General features: G+C 38.0%; 1 protein-coding gene across 1 annotated transcript in view; it reads left to right on the plus strand.

Moving 5' to 3' along the window:
• LOC116628868 (protein spire homolog 1-like) overlaps window positions 1-18,843 on the plus strand; it is a 129,111-nt gene extending 110,268 nt beyond the window's left edge. The window contains exon 5 of the mRNA XM_032399195.1: window positions 18,722-18,843. Within this exon, the coding sequence (XP_032255086.1) occupies window positions 18,722-18,808 (87 nt within the window). The 3' untranslated portion in view covers window positions 18,809-18,843. The remainder of the gene's footprint in view (window positions 1-18,721) is intronic.
• Window positions 18,844-19,116: the final 273 nt, after the last annotated feature.

Consider the following 19,116-nt stretch of genomic DNA (forward strand, 5'->3'; position numbering starts at 1 on the left):
CCATTGTGAAAACCCTAGGGGCCATAAGAATTATGTTAAATCTATTCTGCCTGTTCTTTATAAATGGAACAACAAAGCCTGAATGACAGCACATCTGTTTACAACATGGTTGACAAAATATTTTAAGCCCATGGTTGAGACCTATAAAAAAAAAAGAAAAAGAAAAAGATTCCTTTCAAAATATTATTGTGTACTGACTGGCCACCCAAAAGCTCTGATGGAGATGTCCAATGAGATTAATGTTGTTTTCATGCCTGCTAACACAACACCTATTCTGCAGCTCATGGATCAAGGAATAATTTCAACTTTCAAGTCTTTTTATTTGAGAAATACATTTCGTAAGGCTCTAGCTACAATAGATAGTGATGCCTCTGATGGATTTGGACAGAGTCAATTGAAAACCTTCTAGAAAGTATTCACCATTCCAGGGGCGCCTGGGTGGCTCAGTCGTTAAGCGTCTGCCTTCGGCTCAGGTCATGATCCCAGGGTCCTGGGATCGAGCCCCGCATCGGGCTCCCTGCTCTGCAGGAAGCCTGCTTCTCCCTCTCCCACTCCCCCTGCTTGTGATCCCTCTCTCACTGTGTCTCTCTCTGTCAAATAAGTAATAAATAAAATCTTTTAAAAAAAAAAGAAAGAAAATATTCATCATTCTAGATGCCATTAAAAACATTCATGGGAAGAGGTCAAAACATCAACATTAGCCGAGTTTGGAAGAAGTTGATTCCAACTTTCAAGGATGACTTTGAGGGTGAACCCTCACCCAGTGGAGGTAGTAACTACGGATGGGGTGGGAATAGCAAGAGAACTAGAATTAGAAGTGGAGCCCTGAAAATCTGACTGAATTGCTGTCATCTCACTGTATGGTTAAGCAAAGGATGTGGTTTGTAAAAAATTGTTTTATTTGAGTGTAGTCAGCCCACAGTGTTACATTAGTTTCAGGTGTACAGAATAGCAATTCAACATCTCTATATGTTATGCTATACTTACCACAAGTGTAACTACCATCTGTCACCATACAATACTATTATAATATCAGAAAATGGTTTTTTTGTGATGGAATCTCTGCCTAGTGAAGATGCTGTGAATTTTGTTGAAATGACAACAAAGGATTTAGTATATTACATAAACTTAGTTGATAAAGCAGCGGTGGGTTTTGAGAGGACTGACTCCAATTTGGAAAGAAGTTCTACTGTGGGTAAAATTATATCAAACAGCATCACATACTACAGAGAAAATGTGAAAGGAAGAATCACTTGATGTGGCAAACTCCTGTGTTGTCTTATTTTAAGAAATTGCCACAGCCGCCCCAACCTTCAGCAGCCACCATCCTGATCAGTCAGCAGCCATCAACATTGAGGGAAAGACCCTCTACCAACAAAAAGATTATGACTTGCTGAAAGTTCAGAGGATGTTTAGCATTTTTTAGCAATAAAGTATTTTTTAATTAAGGTATATCCATTGTTTTTCTAGATATAATGCTATTGCACACTTAATAGACTAGAGTTATAGTATAAACATAACTTTTATATGTACTGGGAAAACAAAAATATTCATGTGACTCACATTATGATATTTGCTTTATTGTGGTGGCCTGGAACCAAACCCACAATATCTCTGAGATATGCTTATACATTTTAAGACTCAGACAGCATTTCTTCTGTACCTGTGAGTTGGTATATATCAAGTGGAATTTTCAAAGTGATAACCTCTTACTTAACAAGTTGATTATCTGATCATCAGTGATGTTTCACACTGCCTTGTATCTGTGTGTGTGTGTGTGTGTGTGTGTGTGTGTGTGTGTGTATAAAATTAGGGTAAAATCTTAGTATCAAAACATTTGAGCTCAGTTGCTGATAATGTTCCTGATTTCATAGACTAAAAGTACTTCATGTTAAATTTCTTATATACTCAGTTGGCAGTTTATTAAAATAAAAGTAAAATCCATAACCTATTCCCAAGTGTTACAGTTGTTCTATGACGTAGTAATTATGTTTATTAGACCTGGCTTACTTTACAAAGCACAGGGCCTTGTAGTTCATCATCTGTTTATTTAGAAAGCAAATTCATTTTCATTCTAATCTTTCATGATGTGATGATTTCCTTCTTAAACAACGAATGAGATCCATTAAGGTTATTCTGTGAATGATAGAGAAGTTTTGGATAGGCCTGCTGTTACTGTGTCTCAAAGGCAATTTGATATCCTTGAAAGTAAGTACATATTATGTGTCTCATAAGCAATTTGATATCCTTGTACGTAATTATAGATGGAGGGACTGGCTAAGCAATCCATTTAGTGCATCAGGTTGTATGAAAGAAGAGACAGCCTGTGTCCTACTGCCAGTAACCTGCCACCGCCCAAACCCTACCAGCAAATGTGGCTAGTGAGCGTGGGTGCTGGAGAATGGAGAATTTAGCTTGGCAGTTTCAAATGTAAGCTTTTTATTGGAAAAGAAGTTTTATTAATGATAGTGCCCTTTACTCCACTGCTGTCTAGGTAGTGTTTGATCATCCATCCCTGTGTTATTATTATTAAATGAAATTATTTATCCGTTCCTCAAACTATAATCCCTACTGCTTTCCTGTATTATATTCCTATAGCTATAAAGTGACCTCTGTTGCTTCCTCCATTTAATCCTCATGAGTAATCCTGTGACCCTTACTTTGCAGCTTGGCAAACTGAGGCTTAGAGAGATTAGGGGCTAACACAGAAGTAAACTCTCAGCACTTCTGATGCCAGCGTTTCCGTCTTCATCCTGGTGAAGGTGCTCTAATGTGTTACTGCTGTTTTCCTGCAAGAACAGTCACATACAGTAGATTGTATTGGAACAAAGTTTAAGAGAGTTCCGGAAGGAAAATGCAGATGTATACTTTAATATAGGCTTCTGAACAAGATTGGAAAGAAGTTTGTGGGAGCCAGAGAGAATAAAATTTAGAGCTGGGGGAGAAGAGGGTTCCTGAGAGAACATGTGTGTGTGTGTGTCTTGTCTTTCTGTCTGTCTGTCTCACACATGCACACAAATGGGGAAAGCATGGGAGGAGGGGAAGGTATCATGTTAAGTTTAGGTATGAATAATATGAAGATGTGAGATGGGAGGAGGCAGGAGCATCATAGAAATGTCAGAGACTGAAACAAAATAATTTTTTTTAAAGATTTTATTTATTTATTTGAGAGAGAGAATGAGATAGAGAGAGCATGAGAGGAGGGAGGGTCAGAGGGAGAAGCAGACTCCCTGCTGAGCAGGGAGCCCGATGTGGGACTTGATCCCAGGACTCCAGGATCATGACCTGAGCCAGAGGCAGTCGCTTAACCAACTGAGCCACACAGGCACCCTGAAACAAAATAATTTTAAGATTAGTAGAAGTCATTTGATTTTATTCCAAAATGTTCCTAGCATGCTCTAACCATCATTGCCTCTTTGTTGAGAGTGTGTAGTGTGCTTGACCCTGCACCCCAATTCTACAGTAAATACAGTGTTTCATAGTAGAGGTATAACTATATTTACTGTAGTAGAAAAAGAAAAACTTGATGTATCAGAGAAGTATACTGTGTAAAAAGAATCTTTCTTTTGATAGAAGAATCCTTTTTACAAGCAAATAACTCACTTTAAAATTTATAATATTTATAAACAGTAGTAATTTTTTAAAAGCCCCTTTATGGTTGGTGAACCATTTTCTTTCACTCATTATTCATGTGACTACTTACATCACATAGCCTTTGCTAGATTTCTGTCCACTTATCTTTAGAAAGGGAGGAGAGGGCATTTAGATATGCTAAGGCTCCTCCAGTCATAAACTTCTCTGCAGAAAGTACAGTTCATGGGACTAAATCTTTGTTTTAGTCATTCTCATTTTTGTAACAGTTTTGTTGTATAGGCAAAATGTATTCTTTTTAAATATATGCTCAGTAAAATTTGCTATGAAGTTGTTATATACTATTTTGTAATATATTTTATACTATTTTACATCATATTTTAAACTTGAGGTGGATTCTGTAGGAAAGCAATTCAGTGTTGTAGATTTTAGAGGAAAGCTCAATGTTGTCAATATTGAGCTATAACACGTTCAGTATCCACTAAAAATTCTGTATTTTAAAATCTAACAGTAAAAAAAAATCCCAGCAAAGAAGAAATTCCTAATACAATATTAGTCATATTATTTATAAACAATAAAAATAATTGAGATTTGTGAAACATTATATGTTCATGTTATTGCAGTAAGAACTCTATATTAGAAGACATGTAAAATAGACTTTAAAGTCATAATTTGTGGGGGCACCTGGGTGGCTCAGTTGGTTAAGTGTCCGACTATTGATTTTGGCTCAGGTCATGATCTCCGAGTGGTGAGATTGAGCCCCGCTGGGCGTGGAGCCTGCCTAAGATTCTCTTTCTCCCTCCTTCTGCCCCTCCCCCCCACTTGCATGTGCATGCACTCTCTTTGTCTCTAAAAAAAATAATAAAGTCATAATTTCTGTTTTTTAGGAGATTGTGTACTCAAAGTGATGAAAATTTTCTCTCCCCTTGCACTTTCTTGTGTCATATACATAAACAACCCGAGAACTAAAGTAGAATATTCCAAACATTTTGATCTTTATGGGATAAGATATCTAGATTGTTAAGCCATCTTGGATTTCTTCAGAGGCAGCCTCTTACAGGTGTCACTTCTGATTATCCGATTATAATGATCTTTGATCTCTTCTCAAGTGTGGTGCTTAATTCGTTTCTTATTGACATCTTAAACTCCTCTTATAAATTCTGTCTTCACTCACCATTCTGATTATGGTTTTTTATTTGCATCCTTCAGGCCTAAGCTGAAAGGACATATCCTCAAGTCTCCGTCTCCCCTCAATACCCTTATATATTTATCACACTCAACCGTTTTCTTTAAAATCAGTTATCCTGTTTATTTCCTTCCTCACAGCTATCACCGTTTTCTTATTCATTGGTGTCTGCCAACTAGAAAATTATCTCACCAAGGGCAGAGACCTTTATTCTCTAATTCGCTGCTGTATCCCAGTATAATAGGGCATCTGTAAATATTTGATCAGTGTTGAATGAGTTAGAGAATCTGTGGTTCAGCTACTGTAGATCTTCTTTCATACCACCTATCTTGAATCTTGGTCCCTTGACACTCTTGAATTGTCTCCAGAATGCAGAGCCTCCTTCATGTTCTCACTGCTTTGTGCCTTCCTCATGCAGTGGCCTGGCATCTCTTGCTTGGGCCATGGCAAAGCCTCCTGATGTTATTTCCCTTTTCATGTACAGTCTACCCACCAGTATTATGCCCCTGTGTAGAGATCTTGTTGGCTACTTGGTACTTGTAGGTGAAAGTTTAGACCCTTGACATGACATAGGGGACCATTCACAATCAGGCCCCAGTTTTACTCTCCAGGCTCTTCATTCACTGTTCACATATGCAACCTCTCCTCCAGTCCCTGAGCACCCAGGGGCTCTTTATCTACCTGAATTGCCCCTTTCCCCTCTTCTCTCACTTAGAAAATGCTTTCTTATTCTTACAACCTAACTCAAATGTCTACTACTCTGATACTGTTTTTCTGATTTAATTTCTTATTCTCTGTATTCATTCATAGAGTGGTCTGCTTTTGCTACTATCACTTATCATAGTACATTGTAATTACTGTTACAATAAATTATAATGAATTAGCTGCTTATGGTGCTGGAAAGAACTGGGATAAGTGCTACTTTTTAATGTTTTAGAAATAATGATGAACTACAAAAATGGATCTTGAGATAGGAGGTAAGGAGGATATGAAAGACGTGTCTATAAACCTCAACATGGGAGAGGCAGTGAGGGAACTGGGTGGTTTGGTGAAAGTTTGAGAGAACATAACAGCCATACTTAGCTGTCACAAATGCTCGTGAGTGAAGAAGCACTCAATTTCAGAACTAGAATCAGTTGGCAAAATTCATTCATTTATACAACAGATATTTAATGTGTCTCCTGTGTGATAGGTACCACTGTAGTTAATAATAGCTAATATTTATTCCATACTTACTCTGTGTTAGATTCTGTTCTAAGATTTATATGTACATTAATTCATGGAGTTCTCACAATGAGCCATGCATTAAGTGCCATTATTGCTTCCATTTTTATTGGGGACACAATAATGAACAAGATAAAAATGGTTTCTGACCTTACAGTAGTTACACTCAAGCAGGAATGACAGTATAGGAGCAGCCATTCCAGCAGCGTGATGAGGGCCACAGTAAGTGAACACAGGGCCCTGTGGAAGCACCTGAGAAGAGCGCCTAACCTAGGGAAGGAAACATTTTGTTTCCTCTGCCAATACAAATAGCTACAACTCTTTTAAATTAGCATTATGCCTAAACTGATGAATCACTAAATTCTACTCCTGAAACTAATATATGTTAACTAAATTGAATTTAAATAAAGAATTTAAAGAAAATTGGGGCAAATTGGGGCACCTGGGTGGCTCAGTTGGTTACACCTCTGCCGTTGGCTCAGGTCATGATCCCAGGGTCCTGGGATCGAGGCCTGCATCTGGTTCCCTGCTCCTGCTCATGCTCTCTCTCTCATTAACTCACTCTCTCAAATAAATAAATAAAATCTTTTTAAAAAAAATAATTTAAAAAAATAAAATAAAATTAGCATTATGCCTAGACATCCAAGTCCAAGAAGCACAGAGAGTTCCAAACAAGATGAACCCAAAGAGGTCCACACCACAGCACATAGTAATTAAAACGTCAAAGGTTGAAGAGAAAATCTTAGGGGCACCTGGGTGGCTCTATCGTTAAGTGTCTGCCTTCGGCTCGGGTCATGATCCCAGGGTCCTCGGGCTCCCTGCTCGGTGGGAAGCCTGCTTCTCCCTCTCCTGCTCCCCCTGCTTGTTTTCCCTCTCTCACTGTGTCTCTCTCTGTGAAATAAATAAATAAAATCTTAGAAAAAAAAAAAAGAATCTTAAAAGCAGTAAGAGAGAAACAAAAAGTTACATACAAGGGAAAACCTATAAAGCTATCAGCTGATTTTTCAGCAGAAACTGCAGGCCAGAAGAGAGTCCTCTACAACCAAGAATACTACCAGGTTATCATTCAGATTTGGAGAGAGAAAGAGTTTCCCAGACAAACAAAAGATAAAGAAGTTTATCACCACTAAACAAGCCTTACAAGAAATGTTAAAGGAACTTCTTCAAGTGTAAAGGAAATGGCCATAATTAGACATGAGAAAATTATGAATAAAAAGATGTAAAATATGATAACATGGAGAAGGGAGTAAAAAGGGAAGAGAAGGGGGAAAAAGATACTCTTTTTCTTTTTGTTTTTCAAGAATGTGTTTGAACATAACTGACCACCAAATTAATATAGACTGCTATTTCCTTAGGTTGCTATGTATGAGCTTCATGGTAACACACCCAAAACCTATGGTAGATACACAAAAAATAAAGAGAGAGAAAGTCAAACGTAACACTATAGAAACTCATCAGTCACAAAGAGTGCAAAAGAGAAGAAGAAAGGAACAAGAAGAACTACAAAAACAACCAGAAAACGATTTAAAAATGGCAATAAGTACATACATATCAATAATTAAGTGTAAATGGCCTAATGCTCCAATCAAAAGACATGGGGAGGCAGAATAGATTTAAAAAAAAAAAAAACAAGACCTATCTAAATCCTGCCTACAAGAGACTTACCTCATACCTAAAGACATGTACAGTGAAGGGATGGAAAAACACCCACCGTGCAAACGGAAGTGAAAAAAAGCCAGGGTAGCCTACGACCCAGCAATTGCACTACTGGGTATTTACCCCAAAGATACAAATGTAGTGATCTGAAGAGGCACGTGCATCCCAATGTTTATAACAGCAGTGTCCACAATAGCCAAACTATGGAAAGAGCCTCGATGTCCATCAACAGATGAATGGATAAAGAAGATGTGGTATATATATACAATGGAATATTATGCAGCCATCAAAAAATGAAATACTGCCTTTTGCAATGACGTGGATGGAACTAGAGGGTATTATGCTAAGTGAAATAAGTCAATCAGAGAAAGACAAGTATCATATGATCTCATTGATACGAGGAATTTGAGAAACAAGACAGAGAATCATAGGGGAAGGGAGGGAAAAATGAAACAAGATGAAACCGAGAGGGAGACAAACCATAAGAGACTCTTAATCTCAGGAAACAAACTGAGGGTTGTTGGAGTGGAGGGGGGTGGGAGGGATGGGGTGGCTGGGTGATAGCTATATGTGACTTTGTTTTAAACCTTGTCATTCAAATTCTTCTGAATGGTTAAATCTTACCCTAAATTTAATAAAAATCCTGTGATGAGAGGATGATCTCTAGATGCCTAGATTGAAGCCAGTTTATCTTTAGCTGCTAATATTTGACCAGATATTGGAATTATGGGGTAAGAAGATGAATTGGAAATAAGCATGGCTCATTATAAATCTTCACAATGTTATATGAGTGTTTTTACACTACATAATCAACAACTACTACTGTAACACTTCATTAAGTGTCCTATGATTAGTCCTATATAAGAAATCAGAATTTCATGATGAAATCTTTGAGCTCAGTTTATCTTAGATAAGACTATTACCAAATATTGTACTTAAAGTGGAATATTATGTGCACACACACACACACACATATATATAAAGTATCTTGTTGCTAGGGAAAAAAAAATGTTTTTGGAATTGACTGCACTGTTATTAAATATTTTTTTATCTTTCTAAAAAAGTCAAATAACCACATTTTATTACCTGCAATTGGTTGAAAAAAATCAAATGTAAGTATATCCCACCCACCATCTCTTATCAGCCAATAATCAGATCCACCTGATTATTAATGACCACATTCAGTTAAACTAAGGCATCTGCATGTGACATGACTTCCGAATATACTCTGCTGGACTACATTCACAAAGATAAAGCCACAATACCTCTGCCTCATTCACATATTGAAGTGTATTTTCATCAGCTTTCTCATATTTTCTGCCTTACATTCTCCTCATGCCTGCTCACAACACTTCCAATAATGAAACTGTACCATTTAAGTTAGCTGGAAATTCCACCCTAAAGCAAAAAAGGACTTATGTTCTTCCAAGTGGTGAACATACCCTGTTTTGAAAGAAAGGGTTACCACCAGATGTCTGTTTGTAAGGTTGCCATTTGTTCATTTTAATGAGATTATCCATCATTAACTTTTCAGGGCCCTTGTCAATGTCTGTCTTTTCAATTGATTTATTATTTTGTAAGTGTTAATAAATGTGCAAAGCACTCACCTCATCAGAAATAATTAAATTACCCTCTGCCCTGGGTATCTTTGCTCTTATCACTGCTCTCCCTGCTTAAAATGTTGCAGAAGAATCTTTACTTGTCCTGTAAATTCTTCAATTTAATTAACTTTATTTTAACAGAAAAAATTCAAATGGTTCAAACACTCCAGGAGTACTGTTTCTCCAAAAATGGTAAATTATACCCTTCTGCTTCCGCCTCCTAGCCACACAGTCCCTGTCCCACAGACAGTAAATACTGAATTTCTTCTTTGTCCTTATGGAGATATTTTATCCATAACTAACAAAAATACAATATTTTTTCTTCCTTTTTTATGCTGTTCTGAACTTACCTTTTTTCATTTAATATATTGTGGAGATTATTTCATATCTGTACATAGTGTTTATATCTTTTATGTCTTCATAATATTCTGTTGTGTGGATATACTGTGATTGATATACAGTGATTGATTTAATCAGCCCTTTATTGACAATTACTAGATTACTTCCAATTTTTTGCTATTACAAATAATGCTGCAATGGATAGTTCTAAAGGTGTTTTTCATATATGTAGGAAAATTAGAATTGTTATTTCAAAGGAAGTGTGTGTTTATAATTTTCATGAAGTATAAAATTGTCTTCAGTAGAGTTTTACCAATTCATACTCTCCTTAGCATTGTGTAAAAGTGTTTGTTTTCATAAACAATGTGTTTTCTAAGTGATAGGTGAAAATTTGTATTCCATAGTTTTAGTTTACATTTTCCTTATTATTATGAATGAATGAGATTGGGTACCTTGTCATATGCTTAAGAGACATTTGTAATTATCAGTTGCCCAATTCATATCCTTTGCCCATTTTTCTAATGTAGTATTGGTCTTCCCTTGTTGATTTGTATTTTTTTTAAGATTTTATATATTTTTTTGAAAGAAAGTGAGCGAGAGAGAGAGAGTGCGTGAGTGCACAAGCAGGGAAGGGGGAGAAGGAGAGGGAGAAGAAGACTCCTTGCTCAGCAGGGAGCCCTATGAAGACGAGGGGCTGGATTTCAGGACCTTGGGATCATGACCTGAGCCGAAGGCAGACGCTTAACTGACTGAGCCCCCCAGGCACCCCTTGATTTGTATTTCTTAAGAAAATAGCTTTTTGTGATATAATTTGCAGGTATTGTCTGTGATATTTTAATGATCATTTTATGCTTATCACTGCATTTCTTTAGGTGTGAAGAGTTGATGAGTATGAAAACTGAAAGGGTGATCATGTATAGGGAGATACTGTGAGTCTAGCTACTTGGGGCAGATGGTCATTAAATCCTCAGCGTATGTGTGTGCATGTGTGTGTGTTAACAAAAATATTGGAATGTAGGAATGATACTCCTTTCACAGAACCTAGAAATGAATTTCCTTCATTTTGATGACTTTGTGTATAGCTTTTCCAATTTCTTCAGAAATTCGGTTTTACAGAAATTATCAACTTACGGTTTAGTATCTTAACATTTTACATTTTTCCATTAAGTAAAATGCTGACTTTCTCTCATTTTGTTGTAGTTATAGTCTCCCTATCATACCCCTCGGGGAGAAGAGTGTGTTACATCCTTAAGAAAGTGCCATAGAACTTGATGAAAATATAAATCATGTTCTTTAGTAATTACCCATTAACTCTTTAATATACATAGGAGACTTCCAGTTATTAGGACTGCTATAATTCCCTGGGAGATTTTTATACCCTAATTTTCAAAATACTACTTTTGGGCTGGTAAATAGATAAAATCCCTTTTCTTGCTTTTCTCTGTGGTAAAAATATCTCCGAAAAGACATCGTGGCTCTTAATCTTTGTGGCTGATATACATGTTCTATTTATTGTAGGCAACATTTGTATTTTGTCACTTGGGAAATGAATTTAATAGTAATTTCTTTGAAAGCATATTAGCATATATCGAGTAAAAAAAGGTTTAAGGAATTACTGAAACATATTCCTTTTTACACTTTTAAAAGTTTCTAACTGAAAACATGTACTCAGTACATAGAGGAATATTAATAAATGATAAATAGTTTTAAGTGGTTAACAGTATGGAGGAAAATGGTCATCATGGGAATGCTGTTATTAACATATTCATGAATATATATATATATATTTTTAAAGATTTTATATATTTACTTGGCAGAGAGAGAGCGAGCACAAGCAGGGGGAATGGCAGGCTGAGGGAGAGGGAGAAGCAGGCTCCCCACTGAGCAGGGAATCCAATGTGGGGCTTGATCCCAGGACCCTGGGATCATGACCTGAACTGAAGGCAGATGCTTAGCCAACTGAGCCACCCAGGCACCTCCATGAATATATTTATAAGGGTGGGCATTTATATGTGAGCTGATGATGAATCTACACAATTGAATTAAAATTGGCATTTGAGCATTTGATATACTTGTGATTCACAGAGTAGATTTTATTTGTTTATTTTTTTAAGATGCCAGAAACAGAAAGTGTTGGCATGGAGCAGTTCTAATTGCTAGTTTGAGAATGGTTATGTCAGAAATGCAGAGAGTTAATTGCCATGTGGTTGCTCACTTAGAACTTTCTCACCATATTCCAAGCACAAGTTGGCATCTGTTATTACATTTGTACATGCAAAATAATTTATTCAGAAGCTAGAATATAATTGACAGAAGCTTGCCACTAAAACTAGAAAAATATGTAATTTACTTTCAAATTACTCATTTATTTTTTCTGCTAACTAGAAAACCTGAGATTTCTAGTTGCACATTTGTTCAGGCTTGTTCAATTATAGTATTCACAGATTCTCAACTATTTTATTTGATTTATTTGTGAGTCAAGATTTTGATTTCATGAAGAGACTAGAGAAAGGTCTCATTTGGTAAAAGAATAAAATGTTTTTGTGGAGGAGTAAAAGTGTTCACAATCAAATCCTTACAGATATTTATTGGCTTATAATAACTAATACTTACTAAATGCTTAACATGAGCCAGGCTGCATTCAGTATTTCTTCTGTATTATTTTATGCAACATTAACAAAATCCAAAAAGTGGCTATTAGTATCTGCATTTTATAGATGGGAAAACAAGCCGAGGATTAGAGCAGTTAAATGACTTGTGTAAAGTCACACAGCTAGGAAGTGTCTGAACTACAGTTTCTGCTACTGTTCAGAAGTGTAAAGAAACGTGAAATTCTTGGACTATTCATTTAAACTATCTTTAGTATTATAAAGAGTGGATAGTTTTTCTTAGTAGCAGGGAGTTAGGGATTTTATCACAGCCCAGAGGTAAAGGTAGAGATGCGTAAAGGTGTAACAGTGAGACCATCTGGACTACATTTAGTCAGGGATGTGCTGGAGAACAGTAAAATTTAAGGTTGGGTGGGAAAGGGACCATGTGCTTCTCATATTATTCTACCAGAGTACTCCTAAGACACACAAGCATGAACTCATATTTCTGGACCAAGGAGACATATTAAATCATAACTCTTTCAGTTGTAAGTAACAGAAATCCACTCAAACTAGCATGGGTAGAGTGGGTAGAAGATTTACTGGCTCACATAAATGGGAAGTCTAAGGGTATGCACAGCTGGATCCAGTGTCTCAAAACCTATAATCAGGGCTGGCTTTCTCTCTCTCACTCCCCAGGATGGGCTTTTACTAAAAGGCAGGTAAGATGACAGTCTGTAGCTTAAACCTCACATTCTCTCAGTTCAATAACTCCAGAAGAAAGTCTTTTCTCTTAATTGGGGCAAAAATATCTTGGAGGAAAATTCAGTCATGTATCTGTTCAAGAACCAGTCACTGTGGTCAGGAAAATGGGCCCCACTGGCTGGGGAGGCTGTGTGTTCACCCTTGTGAGTGGGCAGTGAGGTGTGCCAGGCATGGGGTTAGCCGTACTCAAACCGTAGGGTTGTGTTCCCCAGTGGAAAGAAGGAAGGGGGAAAAGGTTTCTAGAAAAAACAGCAGACGCCCACTGAGGCATATACTGTTTAGTGCAAGTCAAAATGTCTTTGAGGTCATGCATTTTACCTTTAAAATCCACGTAAATTTTGTTTTATATGTCTGCATCTGTTACAATATTTTAAAAACTTAATTCCATGTGTGGATTGAGTTCCTGCAGGAAATGGATTCTGAGGGGTAAAATTTGAGTTCAGGAGGTCTTATTGGGAATGCTTTGGGGAATACCTGTGAGGGGGTGAAGGAGAAGCTGAACTCTGATGCCAGTATAGCAGGCCTCAGCCAGTCCCACAGAGAGCTCAGAAGTTGAGATGGCCCTTCAGAGTTGTCCCAAGGGAGGCAAGGGGGCCTGACCTGTGTACTTCTGCACAGACCGATGACTGGGTGTGGGCCACCCCAGAGATGGGGCATACCCGTGACAAGGCAGCTCCTTGCCTGCGCGCTGAGTGCAGCTCCTGGAGCAGGATTAGGCTGTGAGCCTCTGGCAGACAACACCTCCAGCAGCCAGTGGACGAGAGTACTTCATTCCTGAAGGGGGTGCGGGGTGTGCACCTGGGCAGCTGACCACAACCTTCATCACATTATCTGTGAGTAACAGATGTCATTATAAATGCTCCCTGGCATATCGCCGTACTGTTTGACCAGAGGTCCCCAGAAGTACAGGTACCCCAGTTTGAAGGCCCCAGCAGAGACAGGGGGAACCCATCATAGGGGAGTGAAGAGATAAACCAAATGAGGAAGAAACTGGAGCAGAAGGAACAGTTGAGAGACTTGCTGTAATCAGCTTTGGTAGTAGCAGTAGGAATCAAAAAAAGATAAATATTTTCATCTTGCCAAAGACCGCCCATCTTCTACTGTGTCCATACTGTTTGTTTTGCTTTCTGTTGTTTGGATCCTAGAAGGGCTAGAGACCATTGGAAATTTAAAAAAAATAATAATAATTAAAAAATATATATATATAGGCTTGTAAAAATGAGCTTCTCCTACATGTTTTCAGCTTTTTCCATTATCTTTTGGTTTATAGATCCTTGGTAAACAATATAGTGCTTGTCGTGGAATCAGCCTCAAGCTGACGGGGGAAATACGACAGAAGAAATTCAGTGCGGTTTGGGGCTCTGTGTGCTCGTGGTTACAGGTGGGGAGGTGTGTGGTTAGGGTGTTGGCACGTCTGTACGCACCTGCTCCTCTCAGGCATTCAGGTTGCCAGCCAATTCATGTTGATGCTGACTGAATCTTACTGACCTGTTCAGTAGTAGTATTACTTCATTTCTTCTGTGTGGTATTAGGCTTATTAATTTCTCTTTTTAATTTACTTATTTTATTATTTATTTTATCATCTGTTGACTGAATGAGACACTTAAATGTAATGTGAGCTTGGGTTACATGTTTATTTCCCTGAACTGGAGAGCATATTTTTCTGTGTGGCATAAATAGAGGTTTTCTTCTCCAGCCCTCCAGTGGATTCTGAGTTTAGAGAAAAAAATTCAGGTTTTCCTCTGAATAATTTTCCCTTTCATTGGGCTTCTTATTAAAGTTGACTTGATAAGAACTGTTGAGGAGATTTAAGAGTTGGACTGTTCTTGGCTGAAAGATCTTAATTCACTTATTCAATAAATACTTAGCAAGTACCTACCAAGTGCAAGGCATACTTTTAGAGATTTGAGGAGCCCATCACTGAACAAAATACACAAAAATACTTCCTTATGAAGCTTAAAATCTGGCAACGAGGGCACCTGGGTGGCTCAGTCGTTAAGCATCTGCCTTCGGCTCAGGTCATTATCCCAGGGTCCTGGGATCGAGCCCCACATCGGGCTCCCTGCTCCACGGGAAGCCTGCTTCTCCCTCTCCCACTCCCCCTGCTTGTGTTCCCTCTCTCGCTTGTGTCTCTCTGTCAAATAAATAAATAAAATCTAAAAAAAAAAAAAAAAATCTGGCAACGAGAGGCAGGCAGTAAACATATTAAGTAAGTCATATACACTGTTAGAAGGCAGGATGCTTTCTGGGAAAAGTCATAGACTAGGGGAATTGCTAGGGGCAGGGCATGGAGCTTGTATAGGATGGTTAAGGTAGGTCCCATTGAGAAGGTGACATTTGGGCAAAAATGATGTATGGGAATTAGCTATGTGGATATGTGTGGTAAAGCATTCTGGCAAGAGGGAACAGCCAATGCAAATGCCCTAAGGCTGGAGGGGGAAGAAATAGAGATGAAGTACTTATTCTCAGCTCTTGGTTTTTTGGGTTGGGGAGGGAGGAGCCCTGCTGCTGATAGAGACGTCATAGCCTGATAGAGTGCCTAGGTGCCCAGAGGGAGTTCACCTCCTTAATCTCTTTTCTTTCACTATTTTAATTACAAAAATCTAGAACGAACACTCTTCTGGTCAATAGAATAATATATACCTTAAGCCATTAATTGTTTTTGGGATACAGCCTAGATTACAGTCTTCATAGGAACAAAATAAATGTGTGTGTGCCTCTCCTTTTGGTCTCCTCTCTGCTCAGCTCTGATTTCAAAATATGAATACTTGATGAAGATTGTGGACTTGGGTTGAAAACTGTGGCTTTAAATCATCAGAGATTTTTTAAATGACAGCTAATAATCCCTAGCAAAAAATTAGGTATTTTGAATATCAGAAATATTGCTTATACCAGGACATCTGGTATGTCTTCAGACACAGAAAAACAAAGAATCCTGATTTTAGTAATAAGGATTATTACTCAGATTTTGACATAATGTTGTACCAGATATTAAGTGCCCATTATCTGCAAAGCCCAGTTACAATTCACAGACTGTTCTTTTTTCTTGTGTAATATCAATTCATAAATACTAATTTTAGCAAAAGTAAAGTACAACTTTATCCAGCTGTTTTCTAAGACTTTTCTAAGCCATTGGGGTCAGCAACAGGACACTTAGGTTCCCAACAGGACCATTCATCTGGTGTCCCTTCCACACATCTTACCTCATGTCTGAGACCTCGATGCCACTTCTACCTACTTCACTCTGCTCCATCCCACCTGCGGGGAGACTGCAGCCATGTCATTTAGTTTTTGGGAGCCTCAGTTGTGAGTCCAGCCATAACAAGAGTTGTGCTTGGGGCCAAATATTGGCTGCTTGAAGGCTTAGCCCTTGTTAGCTCTCGTTATTTCCCCACAGCCTGCTGCAGCCAAGAGCAGTAGCCAGGACCATTGGAAAAGAGCAAGGCTCTGGATGAGGATTTGGGAATGGGCCTGGGGCAGTACAGAGAATTTAGAGGTACATGTTTTTGGAGGTGCTTTCCCCAGGGGCTGTAAATGCAAGGTTCTGCTATATTTAACTGATTATATTTTAAATACAGCAGCATTGTGAGGTAGATACTAATACCTTCCTCTTAAAGGTGGGGAAACATGGGCCCAAAGATGGTAATGTAGCATGACTCAGATAGCAAGTGTCTTATTACATAATCTCAAACAAGAAACCTGACTTCGTTTTAAAATACGGTTTCCAAAATGTTAAAAAATAAATAAATAAACAAATAAATAAAATACAGTTTCCCCTGCTTTCCAAAAGTTCACATTATGCCACTTCACTTTTACAGAAAACCTACATTATGAAAGACCTACATTAGGATGGTAATGGCTTTTTCCTTAAAAGCAAAATTTCTCTGGATTTCTTTCAGCTAGCAAAACAGTGTAGGTGCTAGTGTAGGTCTTCAATTAAAGTGAAGTGGCTTACATGAACTTTCAGAAATCGGAAGATACCTGTAATTATGGAAACACATTCTGAAACAAGTAAAAGTACTCCCCCCCCCGGCATAATTTCTTCCTTAGCAAGAGAAGAAATAATGCATTATTTATACCATTTTCTTCAAATGTTCAGAGTAATTTTTTTCTTCGTATATTAATACTCCTATACATTATTAAGTACAAAAATAAACAGGTGGTGTTATTCTCATTTTGTGGAAGGTCAGTCTGAGATGTTGAGAAGCCAAAAATAAATAGTTTAGAAATGTTTTCTATTGCCGGGCGCGGTGGCGCACGCCTGTAGTCCCAGCTACTTGGGAGGCTGAGGCAGGAGGATCGCTTGAGCCCGGGAGCTCTGGGCTGTAGTGCGCTATGCCGATCGGGTGTCCGCACTAAGTTCGGCATCAATATGGTGACCTCCCGGGAGCGGGGGACCACCAGGTTGCCTAAGGAGGGGTGAACCGGCCCAGGTCGGAAACGGAGCAGGTCAAAACTCCCGTGCTGATCAGAAATGTTTTCTATTAAGTATTCATTATTTTCATGTAAAATAAACTAGGTTTCATACAGTACATTTAAACTCAGTCCACATACATTCAGGAAAATAGGCTCAACGAAAAGTAAAATATACTAGAGTTAATTTATTGTGAGTAGGAATGGTATAATGCAAACTGGGAATTAATAGGTGAATAGATGTTTTACTTATCAAGATTTTCTTAAAATTGCAAATGTTGGATTACTGCAGTTTCATGGGGTATAACATTGTGTGTCAACTATACTCAAATAAAAAAATTAAAAATTAAGCAAAAAAGGGTCCAAACTTGCAGTTCTAAGATGAATAAGTTCTGGAGACTTAATGTACAGCATGTTGACTGTAGTTAACAATATTGTCTTACGTGCTGGGAGGTTGCTGAAAGTAGATCTGAAAGGTTCTCACCACATACACAATAAGGTAATTATATGAGGTGGTGGAGGTGGTAATTTACCTTATTGCACTAACGGTTTTTACAATATACGCATGTATCAAATAATAAAAAGCATTTTATATATTGAAATTTATTCATGAAATTATTTGACAAATATATATGGAGCATGAAAAGTGCCAGTGCTTACATTAGCCCCTGAGAATAGACTTTTGCTTCATGAAACCTAGGGGGAAGGCACAAACAAATGTAAAATTACAGTGTAATAAGGGCTACAGAGGAAGGTGTATGGTGCTATACGCCATTGTATAGTAGGAAGATTTGGCTTTGGAAGAGGGGGAAGGAAAGGCTTTCCTGAAGAATTGGTGATTCTGTTGAGCCCAATATCTGAAGGAAGAGCAGAAGTAGGAATGAAAGAGACCAGATCTGGGGATGAGGAGAGGAGAGCATCCAGGGCAAGACCACATCAGAAATCAGGCAAAAATTAGATAGTGTTTAAATTAAGAGATCTGCAGGGGAGATAAAAAGAAGAGGGCTTAGGTTATATGGAGGAAGTAATATCTTTGAGATTTAATGGTGGATTGAATATGGAGGTTGAGGGAGAGGGCAGTGTCACTACAGCTTAGGGGTACAAATTAATGTGGTGACAAAGTTAGCCACAAGGCCTAGAAGGAAATTAGGATGAGCAATCTCAGTTCATCCCTCTGTAGTATTGTATTTAGTCTAGCCTACCATTGACTGAAATCTACAGAGAAGTAGATTCTGTACTGTTTCAATAACACTTCTGTATATACTTTGTCTGAAGGTATCTGTTAGAAATTTTAATTTGAGAAGGTGGCTTAATGAAATTTTTATACCTAAATGTTTTCTTTTTATTTTAATTGGTAGAATCTTAAGAAGATTCAAGAAATGGAAAAAAGTGATGAATCTAACACAGACCTGGAAGAGCTGAAAAACGCTGACTGGGTAAGGTAGTTGGACATTCTCTGTTTTGCTTAGTGTTGAAGACATAGTGTAATGTGTTTTTTTGGGTATTGTTTTGTTTTTTAAAGATTTATTTATTTATTTATTTATTTATTTATTTATTTTGGAGAGAGAAAGAGTGCATGAGTGGGCGGGGAGGGGCAGAGGGACAGAGAGGGGAAGCAGACTCCCCACTCAACAGGAAACCCAACGCAGAGCTCGATCTCAGGACCCTGAGATCATGACTTGAGCCAAAACCAAGAGTCGGACACTTAACCAACTGAGCTACCCAGGCACTCCATAGTGTAGTTCTTTAAAAT

Source organism: Phoca vitulina, unplaced genomic scaffold (genome assembly GCF_004348235.1).
Source record: "Phoca vitulina isolate PV1807 unplaced genomic scaffold, GSC_HSeal_1.0 scaffold139, whole genome shotgun sequence".
In the NCBI taxonomy this organism is placed as follows: domain Eukaryota; kingdom Metazoa; phylum Chordata; class Mammalia; order Carnivora; family Phocidae; genus Phoca; species Phoca vitulina.